This window comes from Triplophysa rosa, unplaced genomic scaffold (assembly GCF_024868665.1).
Source record: "Triplophysa rosa unplaced genomic scaffold, Trosa_1v2 scaffold303_ERROPOS151566+, whole genome shotgun sequence".
Classification (NCBI taxonomy): Eukaryota; Metazoa; Chordata; class Actinopteri; order Cypriniformes; family Nemacheilidae; genus Triplophysa; species Triplophysa rosa.
In genome coordinates, this window is record NW_026634325.1 from 1 (window position 1) to 14,095 (window position 14,095).

Genomic DNA, 14,095 nt, shown 5'->3' on the forward strand with positions numbered 1-14,095 from the left:
AACCTGATCTGTGAAGTTTAGCTGATCATTGATCACCACTCCCAGGTTTCTGGCCGTGCTGGAAGATGTGATGGTTGATGAGCCCAGTTGAATGGGGAAGTTGTGATGGATCCTAGGGTGGGACGGGATTACAAGCAGTTCTGTTTTTGCAAGGTTCAGCTGCAAGTGATGGTCCTTCATCCAGAGCAAAATGTCGCTCAGGCATGCTGAAATGCGTGCAGAAATAGTTGGATCATCAGGCTGAAATGACAGGTGGAGTTGTGTATCATCCGCATAGCAGTGATAGGAAAAGCCATGTTTCCGAATGACAGAGCCAAGGGATGTCATGTATACAGAAAAGAGCAACGGCCCAAGCACTGAGCCCTGAGGCACCCCTGTATTGAGGCGTTGGGACTCTTCAGAAGCTATAAAATGCATACGTTTCTCAGGAAATGAAATGAAAACAATTTACAGCCAAAATGCCTGGACTATTTTTTATAAATTCAGTTACAATTCTTTGATGTGAACTTCATGTTAACATTTCTTTCGTAAAAAATCTTGTTCAGGGTTGGACTAAATCAAAAACAAACCTTAATTTGAAAAATTCCTCTTATTATTATTTTTCAGCATTTTCCAGCTTCTGCAAGCTGGATACAACTTGGATTGCTAAATATTAGATCTATAAAGCACTTTTTGTTAATGATATGATAACAGATCATAAAGCAGACATGCTCTGTTTGACAGAAACGTGGCTTAAACCAGACCCTGATAGCACACATACATCTGGTTTACGTCTATTTGACGTCTGCATTTACATCTGCAAGACATCTACAATACATAGTTTGCTCATCTGCAATACGTCTCGGAGATGTCTGCTGTCAGACGTCATATAGACATCTAGAAGATGTCTGTAAGATGTTTATGATTTAGAATGGATGTACAACAGCTCTTTCTAAGATGTTTAGCAGATGCTTTTAAGCAGCAGATCTCCAGATCTTTATCAGACGTATTACAGACGTTCAGACGTCTCCGAGACGTTTTGCAGATGAGCAAACTATGTATTTAAGATGTCTTGCAGATGTAAATGCAGACGTCAAATAGACGTAAACCAGATGGATTGTGCTATCTGGGGATGATTATATTACTTTAAATGAATCTGTCCCCCAAGATTATTATTATAAACATGAGTCTTGTGAGGGGGAGGTGTCACTGCACTTTACAAGAACACTTTTAACATTTCCCAGAAGTCTAATTTGAAATCATGGTACTTCATGTTTCATCACCTAATACTAAGGATAAAACATTTTTAAAATGTATTCTAGCTATTGTATATAGGCCTCCATGGCACCACACAGATTTTATTAAATAATTTGGTGGGTCCTTATCAGAACTAGTACTTGCCGCAGACAGAGTCCTTGTCATTGGTGACTTTAACATCCATGTAGATAGCGATACAGATGCTTTAGGAATGGCTTTCAAAGACACTCTTAACTCCATAGGTGTTAGACAACATGTGTCAGGACCCACTCACCTTCGTAATCATACTTTAGATTTAATACTGTTTTACGGTATAGAGCAAAGACATTTATCTAGTAGTGAAAGATCATTATCTAGTAGTGTGTTTAGTCGGCTCCGCCTCCTCCCCTGACGGTGCTGCCCTGGACTCTGCCTCCTGAACTACCGGCTCTGCCTCCCGCTCTGCTCTGCCCTGGCATCCGCCACCAGCCCAGATGGATCCACCTTCTGCTCAGCCTTGAGGTGTGTTCGACTTCATGTGGCGCTGTGCAGAGCGATCAGCGGCTGACTTCAAGCAATGCATGCCTGTTAGAAATTTTGTCCGACTTGAACCGGCGCTGTGACTTTCACGTGTGACATCAAAGTACAGCGAGAGCATTTCGAGAACAGCCAGCGCAGCATCTCAGGAGCTGTTATGACGACACAGGTTTTCATGATTGGCTAGATACACCGCAATACAACGATCACGTGCGTTTTGGGTTTATTCTAACACCTTCAGTTCAACTAATACTTATTAATTCATGTTTTTAAAACAGCTAAAACTCGGTTTGTATAATCATAATATGTTATTTTGTGCCATTTAATAAAATAAAAATGAAACGAATACTGATTTAACTCCATAGGTAATTTAATAATATATGTTTACCATGATTTTTAGGCACACAGTGTTAAGCAGCACATAACATACACAATATAAAGTGTTTATGGTTGCTCATTTTTAATTTAAACATTTGTTTAGTGGAAAAATCCACTATCTAATCCACCTCATTCGTGCTTAAAAAGGAAACAGCGCAAGTGTCCCTACGGCAAGCAGCAGGTGTCCGACCTGACTGCTCCTTTTTCAACTCCTCCCTCGACTGCAAGCGGCTAATCTTGCCGATCGGTGTCAAACGCACCTTTGGTCTCCTCCTGCCACTCCGCCTCTTGCTCCACGGCCCTAACCCTGTTCCCCTTCATGGGCCTGGCCCTCCATCCTGCCCCCTGTTCCGCCTCCGCTCCCCGTCCCACCTGGACTTTTTGTTTGGAGTGTCTGGGATCAAAAAACTTTTTGTTTGGAGCATCTGGGACCCGCAATAAAAATCATATTGTGGCGCTCTGTTACGTGTTACATGTTCCTTGGTCTTGTTAGGTGGACTTTAAGTTTGTATTTTGTTCCTTCCTGTTTCCTGTGTAGTTCTTTTGTTCATTAGTCCCCTGTTAATTGTCTCCCAAGTGTGTCTAGTTAGCCCTCATTAGTTTGTATATACACCCCTGTTTCTCTTGTTAGTTGTCCGCTTGTTGAATGGCAATGTGTTCATTGTGCCTTGTTCTCTGCTTTGTTGTCCCTGGATGTTACTTTTACATTAAATCTGCTTGCATTTGGATCCTCCCTGTCTTCCTCATTATTACAATAATGAACACGGAAAATGGTGCGCATCTTTAAGAAAACCAAATTTTCTTAGGTATTTCGAGAGGTATTTCGTACAGCATAGAAGGACAGTACTAGAACATACAGCAAAGCTCTAAAAACTTCTAGATCCGCCTACTTTTCATCATAGAATTGAATAGAAGAAAACCAGCACAACCCTAGGTTTTTATTTAACACAGTGGCTAAATAAACAAAATATAAATCGTCAGCAACTTCAGATTTACATATTGATGCATATTGATACACAGAATTGTTAGGTGAAGCGGTCTAAGCGATAGCCGTTTTGTATCGTGAATAAAGCACAGCTATTGACCAATCAGTTTTATAAATATGAATACAGAACCCTCTATCTTTATATGTTGTTCATATTTCCCTGTAACTTAAATTCTATTCCTGCATGGCTCAGACGATATGTTAAATGCTCTCTCGGGATAAAAATAGCATCTGCTAAATGCTAAATTAAATCTTGATAAATACTTTATGTTTTTAAGCCACAGTACAGTACATTGACTAAAAGTGGATTTTTCCTGCATGTGACAATACCACAAGCGCGGAAAAAAAACCAATGCTGGTTTCGATCGCAGTGCAGCTTGACAACTTCTGCTTTCATCTGCTGCAGAACGTTTAACTGCACATCTGTGTATTTCCTGTTGTGAACAGTGAAACGCTGAAAACATCCACTTTACTGTAATGGTACAGATATACTGGAACTGCTTCACGTGTTTGAGATGGCAAGAACAATTTTTTATTTGAATTTAGAGTTTACAGTAAGTTGTGTGAAAGGGAAAAAAAGAATAACAAAAAACTTGCAAAAACATCTATACAACCTATACAGAAAAAATATATCGTACATTAAACATAAAACATTTGATATATTTATAAAAACAACTGGCACTGTGTTCTTCATATTAAAAATCGTGTTGTCATCAAATAAATATTTTAACAAATAAATTCCTTCATACAGTCATGAAAAATAGCGCAGGTCAATGTTAGCCTTATTTTCTTCATGTAGGAGTCTCAAACTCATCCATTTGAGAAACGCCAGCTCTCTGGAAGTTTAGCATCACTTCCGTCTGTCAGGTCACATTTCTGTCAAACACATCAGTTCAAAGGAGTGAGGTTACATATTGAAAGCCGAGAGTAAGCTGTGTTAAAGCACTGACCTCCCACTGGCATAAAGCATTATATCATCCCGCGAATATTTGTCAAAAATCATCTTTATGATAATCTTTATAAATGTGTTTGACAGGTTAAACTGCTAGCTGGTGTGGTGTTGAGGTTACAGCACATGGTGTTGGTGTGTTAAAGGGTGAAGGACACAATTTTGCCAAATGCCACATTTCCCATAATCTACCTAGCTGTTCTACGGTTTATTAGTTACATTAATTACAAACCGTAACAGTAACTTTGCTTTTAATACTTAAAACACACGTACAGCTAATGTTTCTGGCTAGAGAGTTTTGTGTGTTAATCATTAAGCTATCAAATGTTGATCATGTGTTTTCACACCCGCAAGCTCTCTGTCCAGTTTTTCAATGAAGCTCTGTAGGTCACTGGTGTCTGTGGGCATGCCTGAAAAAAGCAAGAGAGAGAGAGAGAGAGAGAGAGAGAGAGGGAGAGAGGGAGGGTAGGTGTTAGCGGGCTGGAAAGCTCTGTGGAAATGCATCTGTGTGCTGTGGAACATTCCAACCAGAAAGAAATGTGACCCTCCATTCAAGAAGACATAAAGTGAAACATTAGAGGGTAATTCCCTACACAAAACAAAAAGCCACCTATTCATCGGACTGAATCAAATCTACCAGTCATAGTCACACAGGGAAGCTTTTGCTTTGACATCTGTACAGAAGCAGCAGAAGTCTTAGTGATAAAACTAATATGATCGTGTGTCACGTTCAATTCCACCACACCTGCTTATGATACATTCATACATACAGCCAATCATGAAGCATCAGAGCCATCACATCCACTTTGCATTAAACCCATCCGTTAAAGCCATTTCGCCTGGTTTAGTAAATATGTTGCCCATCTAGCTGGATTTGTGTGCTCAGACCTTTTGGTGCTTTGGTCATGCCTGTGATGTTGAGCTCCTCTTCACTAGCATTCAAACTGTTTCCCAGTGAGGTCTCACTGCCTGTAAAAGAGGCACAAGAACAACATATACGGAAGGTCATATAGCAATTCTGGGTCCAAACGCTCTATCAGATGCCATAGGAAAACAACACAAAATGCTGATGTACACTGATGGTTTGCTGTAAAACTATCAAAAAACACGATCCTAACCTTTATGACCATAACGAAATCCCAAATGTCCAGACAGCGGTTCATTTTTACAAATCATTTCAATATTGATGTTGGAGATTCCGTGAGACTGTATACACCGTGAGTTTATAAAAGTTTCGTTTTAATTGTGTAATAGGAATAAAAAGTGCTTATTAACGTCTCATTTGAAATGAGCGGAGGCTTGGACCCAGAAACAGTTTTCCATACATGACTTAGCAAGTGGATTAGACTTTCTTAAACACATGACATTAGCTACACACACCTCTTACAGGTCAAATGGGTAATTTATCTCATTAGTGCTGTAAATATTATTCATTAAAATCTTCAGAAGACGTTTTACTTAGTTTGGTGGAGAAAATGCTTAGAGAAAAGCAACATTTATTTCACATTACTGTCTGATGAAGAGTCTCAAAACGTCATATATTTTCCACGTGTATTCAATGTGAATCTCATGTAAATAACCGTGGTGACACACACACACACACACACACACACACACACAGTCTATAATATCAACAATATTTTCATAACTGTTAAACAAACAAAGTGCATTTACTGTAATCTGAATCTTCTGCATCATTCAGTGCTGTGGGTCTCTTCACAAACATGTGTTCATTGACGTGAGATGTGCTCAACTCCTTCACGACATCATTAAACTCTTGCAGTAAATCCCCCAACTCCACATCCAGCTCTGATAGAAAAACAAATCAATTTACTGAACACAGTTACACCGAGAGACATCAGAATTCATAGAAAATTCTTTACCTGAATGATTTGGTGTTGCCATTCTGTACGGTTGCTGTACAGCGTGATGCTCAAATGAATGCGCCGCGACCTCATATTTTATTGACTCCACCCTTCATATATCGTGCGTCGACAAATGATCTTAGTTTGGTTTCTGTGGTTACAAGATGTCGCACGAGGATTTATTTTCCGACCACGCTTTTCGAGATATTTCCTTATGACTGCATGTCTTTTTAAGCAATAACTGATTTTGTTTTTGCCTAACTATTATTTCCACAACAACTTTATTAACAAAAACTAACTACTGTATTTTGGTACGACAAGCATTGGTATTTAGTTCTGTAAACAACACGATGACTGTAGCCTGTAGCTTTCCATGGCTCTTCATTGGTGAAGTGAAGTTATTTGTTTATTCTCTCATCACAATGAAATGAAAGTATTGGCATCAACAGAATAATATTGAAGTAATACATTGAAGACAATGTATTAATTGTCTTCAATTGATACAAATATATTAGATCTGTTCAGTGCGAAGTACCACGTTCACCCTCCTGATGGCGACATCGAGATTTTTAACAACAGTTAAAATAAGTTCAGATAATACAACAATCAAAATTAAAATAAGTAAAATTAAAAACGAAATCTTTATTATATTAATAAACCTATGCAAATGTATAATGAAGGTTAAATTTGAGTTATTTTAAACTCACATTTTACATTTGATCTCTCTGTATGGCCTACTCTATAATGATTGAGAGGGAAACAATGTCGTGTGACACATCTACAGGAAAGAATTTCTCATCCACGATACATCAGCAGCGCTTCCAGAGAGAAACATCTTGTCAGACCAGTATTTTTCTCACCATATCCAAACAGCTCAGGTGGATGAGGCTCCGCCCCCAACACATTCCGCTGGAGCGCTTCCCATAGCGCACGCACCTCAGCATGTTCTCGAAGAATGGAAAGTTCAACAGCACAACACTATGATCTTTACGGCTACACCACAGGTCAGTGTTTACTCTTTAAGTCTTTGCACACACTACACAAATAAATGCAGAAAGTTAACCGCGATTTTAAAAATAAATATAAATGGAGGTGACGTTCACTGTATTCAGTCAGGAGTGTTCAATCAGGGGCACGTTCAAGCTCAAACCGGTGCGCAACGTTTTGCTACGTTTCCTGGAAACTGTGTGCAACAGGGTTTGAGATACGTTTACTCCATAGACACACATATATATACTATATAGTATATATATATATATATATATATATATATATATTAACTAGACGCCTCATTGTCTGCGGGATAGTACGTCAACGCCGCCGCCGCCATATTGGTGAGGGCAAAAGCCGACTACAAAGACATAAGAGTGAATGGTGGAGCTGCAGTTATCTGGATAAAAACACAACATCATTTTCATTTCTCAACTAATTTGTTGTTTCTAAACTAATGTAAATGCTGTATTACCGTATAAACAAAAAACATATTTGATCTTTGATTTTTTATCGTCTAAAATTACTACAGAAAAGCCATTCCCACAGTGAAAAACATAAGTTTTTATATAACACGTAAATTAAACCATATTACCATGGGTGTTTTGTTTGATGATTCAAATACATTTACATTTATGCATTTGGCTGACGCTTTTATCCAAAGCGACTTACATTGCATTATCCTATACATTTGATTCTAAGTATGTGCAATCCCATGAGATCGAACCCACGACCTTGGCGTTTTTAGCGCCATGCTCTTACCACTGAGCTACAGGGAAGCATACATCTCAGAAACAATCTCTAGGCTACATGTCTGTTTATTCTGTTGTTTGTCTTGTCTACAACATATCAATGAATATGGTGCCATCTTGTGGATTCTCACGAATAACAGGCAGGAGGTCCGGACAATACCTTTTTTAATAAATAATGTTAAATCAATCTAATGTTTTATCAGGCCATTTACTTTATATTCTGATAGCCACAGTCTGTATGAAACATAGAAAGTCTGGTAACTGAGAAAATGTGTTGTAGGCTCTGGTGCTGAAGTGAAGTCCCAGTGGTCTATTTTAATATTTAAAAAACTACTGACAACAAAATGTAACAACTGAAATAAATATATCATGAGCAGGTGTACTTACAAAGTTACTATCAGCCTTTCCATGCCATTCATACTAGAACTGATTCTAAATATTCTTTCCAATAAAACATGATTCACAATGAAATGCTCTTAACGTACTGATTATTTATGCTATTAATATCATAAATGCTATATGTAGATACAAGACGTTATATTTTATAATCTGTCACAAACCTATATAGCAAACAGTAAACTGACTGACAGCTAAAAATACTTTATTACTGCTGCATTTTCGTTTACTTAAGTGTTACAGAAAAAGTGTCCATTTATTTACCTGCTCTTGGTGTCTGCAGGCCTTTATATGTGACGTGTCTTTGGCGGGAGAAGCAGTGCTCACGGAGCGGAAAGGGTTCAAATAAAGCGCGTTTGGCACTAAATAAAGATATTAGAGGATAGCGGCAAAATATAATCAACATACATGTCCCTCAGTGTGCGTAATGTGTACATCTCAGTTATGTAGATGCTCTCCTCAATTTAAACCACAGAAATAGTCTGATTTTTTTAATGGTTGTGTCTTGCGGTCCGGATGGAACGAAGGATAAGCTGGGTGAAAACCTGTCATCCGGTGGTAACTGGACTGTTGCTAGTCAGGGGCAGGGCATGCATATTTTCACCACCCTGGGAGCGTTTAAAAACACAATTTTTTAAACCTGCTTTTCAGGTGGTTGACGTGACATATTCCCACACGCGCTATCTGTCCGCTGGTGAAAGTGTGCTTACCTGTGTATGTGCGCACACATGTCAGTGTGCGTGTGCGTGTGCGTGTGTGTGTGTGTGTGTGTGTGTGTGTGTGTGTGTGTGTGTGTGTGTGTGTGTGTGTGTGCGCGTGCGCGCGCATCGGGTCGGAATTCGATACAGAGAGCAGAGAATTGTAAAGGCGCGACCACGTAGAAACAGAAATGACATGCCGCCATAGGCGCCGATCCTGTGGGGCTCGAGCACCCACGGAAATTGCCTAGCACCCACGGAAAAACGGCATATGTTTCTCAATCAATTTTAACCAATCAAATTGCTTTTAAAAATAGGGTGCCTCTCTGATTGGTTGATCTTATGAGTCGTAATTCAGATAGAGTGGTTGGCCTTGCAAACAGCAGTGGGCATTGTTAATCGTTGCGATAATGTCAATTTGTCTTTAAATTTCAACATTTGTACGCGAAACAACAGGTTTGTGATTAAAAGGAAAACTTCAATTGACCCTAGCATCTCTTCAGTAAGTAGCAGTGTTGCTATTTCTTCAAGTGAACAGCCGTTGTCGTCGACATCATCAAGTAATGACAGCAGCAGAAGTAAAGGCGGGAGGCAGAAGCAGTCTCAAACATATCAAGAAAACTGGAAAAAAAACATTTCCCTGGATAGCATACAATGCTATCAAAAAAACCCAAGGTATTTTGTGAACTCTGCTGTAAAGCAAAAGACATGCGTGCCCCACTCCCATCTACCACACACCAGCAAGAATCATATGCGGCATTTGTAAAAGATGGCTTTTCTAGCTGGTCGAAAGCACTGGAAAGATTTAGGTGTCACGAAAGATCAAATCTTCACCGAGCTGCGGTTAGCATTATTATCGCTGCCGATGCAGGTACTAATCTGGCTACTGCTCTAAATTTAATGCGTGTTTTATCATCTCTACAATTTCTTGCATGCCAGGGATTGGCAGTGTGAAGGCACACTGACGAGGATTCCAATTTAATTCAATTGTTACATTTACGAGGACAAGACGCCCCTGAGCTGAAGTCATGGTTGGCTTGCAAGAAGAGCAAATGGTTTTCTCATGATATTCTCAATGAGATGTTGGAAATTATGGCTCACAATATGCTGCAAATGATAATAAAAGAAATAAAGAGTGCAGAATTTTTCTCTGTGATTTTAGATGAGACGGCTGACATTACCGTCAAAGAGCAGGTGTCGATATGTTTCCATTTTGTAATGGAACAGTTGGAAGCGGAGGAATTATTTGTGGGATTTTATGAGACGTCTAACACAACTGTAGACGCTCTCGTTGAACTCCTGAAAGATGCCTTAAAGAGATTCTCACTGCTGATCGAAAAATGTAGAGGACGTTGTTATGACGGACGCAGCAAATGTTTCTGGTATTCGAAGAGGTCTGCAGGCTCGCGTCCAAGAAATGGAGCCCTGAGCCATGTATATCCACTGCATGGCCCGCCTTGTTAATTTGGTTGTTAAGGATGTTGCCCAAAACATCCCAGCCTGTCGAAACTTCACGGTACTTGTTCGTGACCTGATAACACTAATCAGAAATTCTCCAAAGAGACTCGCGAAGATGCACAGTCTTTGAGGCCACTGTGTCCAACATGCTGGACACTGAAAGCTGATTCACTCTAGTCCATTGCATCAAATTACAGCGCAATAATTGGGTTTCTCAAGGATCACTGTCCATGTGACAGAGGTGAAGCTGGAGGAAAGGCAAATGGACTTCTGTCACATCTCCAGAAATTTGGGAAAAACACCACTGCAGCAGCAGATGAACTCAATTTGGAGAGACCAGCCATCCCAAGACCAAGAAAGATCCCTCGCAGACTGGACACGGGAGTGGCATCACCACACATGTTTCAGTCACCTGAAGCAATGTACAGACAGCAGTACAATGAAACAGTGGACACTGCAACTTCATCTCTGGACTGCAGATTCAGCCAAACTGCATTTAAGCACATGCAAGATATTGAGGATTTCGTGACAGGAAAGGGAGACTGTAAAACCAACTTAAGGTTCTATGGGGATGATTTGGATGAAAGCAGACTGAGGCTTCACCGGGACATGTGCATAGACACAGCAAAACAGAGAGGTGTCCAGTTAAACACCTTTCAAGAGGTAGTGGGTTTCCTCAAAGGAGATAAGGGAGACAGTTTGAGAACCATGTTGCCAGAACTCACCAAACTTGTGAAACTGGCACTGACAGCCCCTGTGACGTCTTGCACTTCAGAGAGGTCATTTTCAGGACTCCGACGACTAAAGACGTATCTGCGTTCCAGAATGGGTCAAGGACGCCTGAATCATATTGTCATTTTAAACTGTCACAAAAACATGTCACGGAACGAACATTTGGATCTTATAGCAGATGAATTCATCAAGCGTACAGCCACAAGAAGGAACACATTCCTACTTAAGAACTAAATCCAATCGTAAGTAAAAACACTTTTGCATATTTTTATTATAGCCTATAGAATGTTATTATGTGAATTCTTTGTGCCTAGGTTCCGTTATTGTAATTGAAGATCTCTGGAGCCAGATTAATCATTCGTTGGAATCTGGACTATACATGACACAACTGCGGAATTAATTTTTGTAGGCCTAACAAATTGGTCAATGGCAGCTAAGTGGCACAGAGAAAAGACTGTAAAAAGTATAAGCATCGTTGGACTTTACCTAACTGATGAATAGGTTAAGAATGTCTGTCAAAAGGTTTTAAGTTGTTATTTATGTAGAGTTAATTTTAAAATGTTTTTTTTTTCAAAACTATAAGCTTAGGTGTATAAAATCTATATTTCTTAGAAACGATTAATGTGTTTTACAATTTGCTTGTGGGTCTACAGGCTCTGTTTTAGGAACTGAAAATCTGGAGCAATGTAATTGTTTGTTCTATTTTAGAACTATTTTAAAGTTTGTTTATTCTTAAATGTGTTCTTGAAGCATTTTTATTGCTTTAAAAAATGTGTAATATTTTTATTAGGCATATGGCCTGTTAAAGATGTTAGTATGTTCAGGAATGTTTTCGGAATGTTTTTTTCTATAACTCCGTTTCTGTAACTGAAATTCTGGAGCAAAACTAATTATTCGTTGGATTTTAAACTATGGTTGTTGTTAATGTTATAGTTTGCTAATGGTACACTGAATAAAATAATAATAATAAGAGTGAAGTAAAGTGAACATTTAAGTGAAAATGTTTAGTGTGCATTATTTATACAATACAAAATTTACAGAAGCTGTTAAAATGTTTGACACTTTCTTGTGTATGCTCCGCTGTAAAGTAAGTAGCCTAATATACAGAATGAATTGTTTGTTGTGAGTTTGAAAATATTTTAAGTTATAATTTGCTTATGAAAAAATATATATTTGGTGACGGTGGTTGGGCCTGTGGGGGTGGGGTTTGGTTTCGGCGACGTGAGCACCCACTGGCGAAAAAAGAAATCGGCGCCTATGCATGCCGCTATGTAAATAAGATAAATAACAATGCTATTTATTTAGTTTGTTTAGTACGAGAACAGGAAAGGTAACCTTAAATGACTTTTCTTGTGATCTAAAGCTACATAAAAAATGTAATTAACTTGCCGTTGGAGGGGCGGGGTGCCCCCCTAAGGTAATGGTAGGGGAAACACTGACGTGCGTATTCTAATGTGGCGTCCGAATACGCCTACTTACCTACTATGTAGTTTAAGAAAACAGTACTTGAACAGAGTAGTATGTCCGAATCATCAGTATTCATAAAAGAGTAGGCGAGAAATTCCCGGATGGCTTACTGGTTACGCCCAGATTTAGAAGTACTCAATGACGGATTCTTGAGATGCTCTATATTAGGGCTGCAGCTATCGATTCCCTTTCTGTCGGTCTCTCGACGTTGTGTCGAACCGACAGAATGGGGTTTGTCTTGAGAACCTGTCATCTTCTGAGTATTTAGAAAAGGCCAATGAAAATTGGCGAATGAAATTTGCATGCCGGGCTCCTCCCCGGATGTCCGGGTATAAGAGGGAAGCCGGCGTGCTCATTCATTCACCTTTTGTTCTTTAGAGCCTACGCATCTGATGAGCTTCTCTACGATCTGGGTGATCATTCTTTCTGCTGGAATCTACGACGTGGACAGCGGACGGTCCCTTCCTGCAGTGACTCTCCCCTGGGCGTCTCGGCAGTTCCGGAGGTGTTCGAGCAAATTTCCTTTTCTAAAAGAGCAAATTTCTCCAGCGTGGCTTGTCCCGCTGTTCTCATGGGTGCAACACACTCATCGAGGAGGGGGACGGACACAATGCCTGCTTCCAGTACGCTGGGGCAGACGTTGTGGATACGTCCTGCCCACACTGCGGGCGGTGACGATTCAGACGTTGCGTCACAGGTGGCTGTGTTCCCACGGGACTCAGCCACCACCTCGTTTGCTCTCCGTTCCGTGGCGGCAGGACTACGGCCCTGCCGTCCGCTACGGCAAGCAGCGAGGGTGATATGAGGATTACTGTGAGCGATAATCCGCCAGCCATGGCTCACGGACCGTTCACACCTCGTCTCGCTCGTCTGACCGTTCCCCAGGAGACGGTCCGCCATCTTATTCCTCAATCACGTATTCGGACACGATGCGTGATGATGAGATGTCTCTTGCAGCATCCGTGAGCCGCCGTGAGTGTTGGGTTGCAGTGCCCGCACTGCCTCTCCCGGCGCTCGCGGCTGGCTACATGGCGCCTCGGGTTTGAGTGCGGCTCCAAGCTGCGCCCGCCCCCAGTGCCGTGTTTACCGGAGGTGCATGAGGAACTTAGTAAAACCTGGAACGCCCCTTTTCGGCACATTTCACGTCAAACAAAGTTTCGTCACCCTCTCTTCCTTGAAGGGTTGAGACAGCTAGAGGATACGTCGATGTCCCCCAGGTGGAGGGGGCTCGACCTAGACTCCGGTCCAAAGCATGTGGGGTCTCGGCATCTCTGGTGTCGAGAGCTTACATTGCGGCGGACCATGCTGCCTCCTCTCTCCACGCTATGGCTCCTGCCAGGCCAGGGCGTTGAGAGAGCTCCATGAGGGTAAGACCGACCCAGCGCTTATGCAGGAACTCCGCGCCGCCACCGACCTCGCTCTACAGGCGACCAAAGTGACCACGCGGGCCCTGGGTCGGACGATGTCCACACTTGTGGTCCATGAGAAACTCCTCTGGCCGATCCTTGCGCAGATGAGTAACGCCGAGAAGGTCCGCTTTCTCGACGCACCCGTCTCACAAGGGTTGGTGTTACTGTCGAGCCGCTGCGGCCCCGCTCACCCCCGCCCGTCAGGGGGCGCGAGACCCGCACGCGGCCTCCCCCGGAGGGTTCTCGACAGTAAAGAAGCAGTCC

At 41.2% G+C, this 14,095-nt stretch overlaps 2 protein-coding genes across 3 annotated transcripts in view; one reads left to right on the plus strand and one right to left on the minus strand.

Annotated features, from left to right (window-relative positions):
* Positions 1-3,606: 3,606 nt before the first annotated feature.
* Positions 3,607-6,054, minus strand: si:dkey-27i16.2 (regulator of cell cycle RGCC-like). Of its 2 annotated transcripts, XM_057327860.1 has the most exons (5): positions 5,948-6,054; positions 5,739-5,873; positions 4,953-5,033; positions 4,412-4,474; positions 3,608-3,991 (listed from the first exon to the last, which is right to left on the minus strand). In XM_057327860.1, the coding sequence occupies exons 1-5, from the start codon at positions 5,967-5,969 to the stop codon at positions 3,984-3,986; spliced, it is 309 nt and encodes a 102-aa protein (XP_057183843.1). In that variant the 5' UTR covers positions 5,970-6,054; the 3' UTR covers positions 3,608-3,983. The 2 variants fall into 2 exon arrangements, with proteins under 2 accessions (XP_057183842.1, XP_057183843.1); XM_057327859.1 differs by having other exon boundaries at positions 3,607-4,474.
* A 705-nt stretch (positions 6,055-6,759) lies between these two features.
* pcdh20 (protocadherin 20) overlaps positions 6,760-14,095 on the plus strand; it is a 28,135-nt gene continuing 20,799 nt past the window's right edge. The window contains exon 1 of the mRNA XM_057327858.1: positions 6,760-6,933. Within this exon, the coding sequence (XP_057183841.1) occupies positions 6,910-6,933 (24 nt within the window). The 5' untranslated portion in view covers positions 6,760-6,909. The remainder of the gene's footprint in view (positions 6,934-14,095) is intronic.

Bases quoted from the DNA above. Each gene is read 5' to 3' on its own strand.
- si:dkey-27i16.2 (XM_057327859.1), bottom strand. From the start codon at position 5,969: ATGGCAACACCAAATCATTCAG. The intron at 5,034-5,738 runs GTAAATGCACTT...CCTCTTTTACAG, and splicing joins TGCAGAAGATTCAGATTACA to GCAGTGAGACCTCACTGGGA. The intron at 4,475-4,952 runs GTCTGAGCACAC...TGCTTTTTTCAG, and splicing joins CATGACCAAAGCACCAAAAG to GCATGCCCACAGACACCAGT.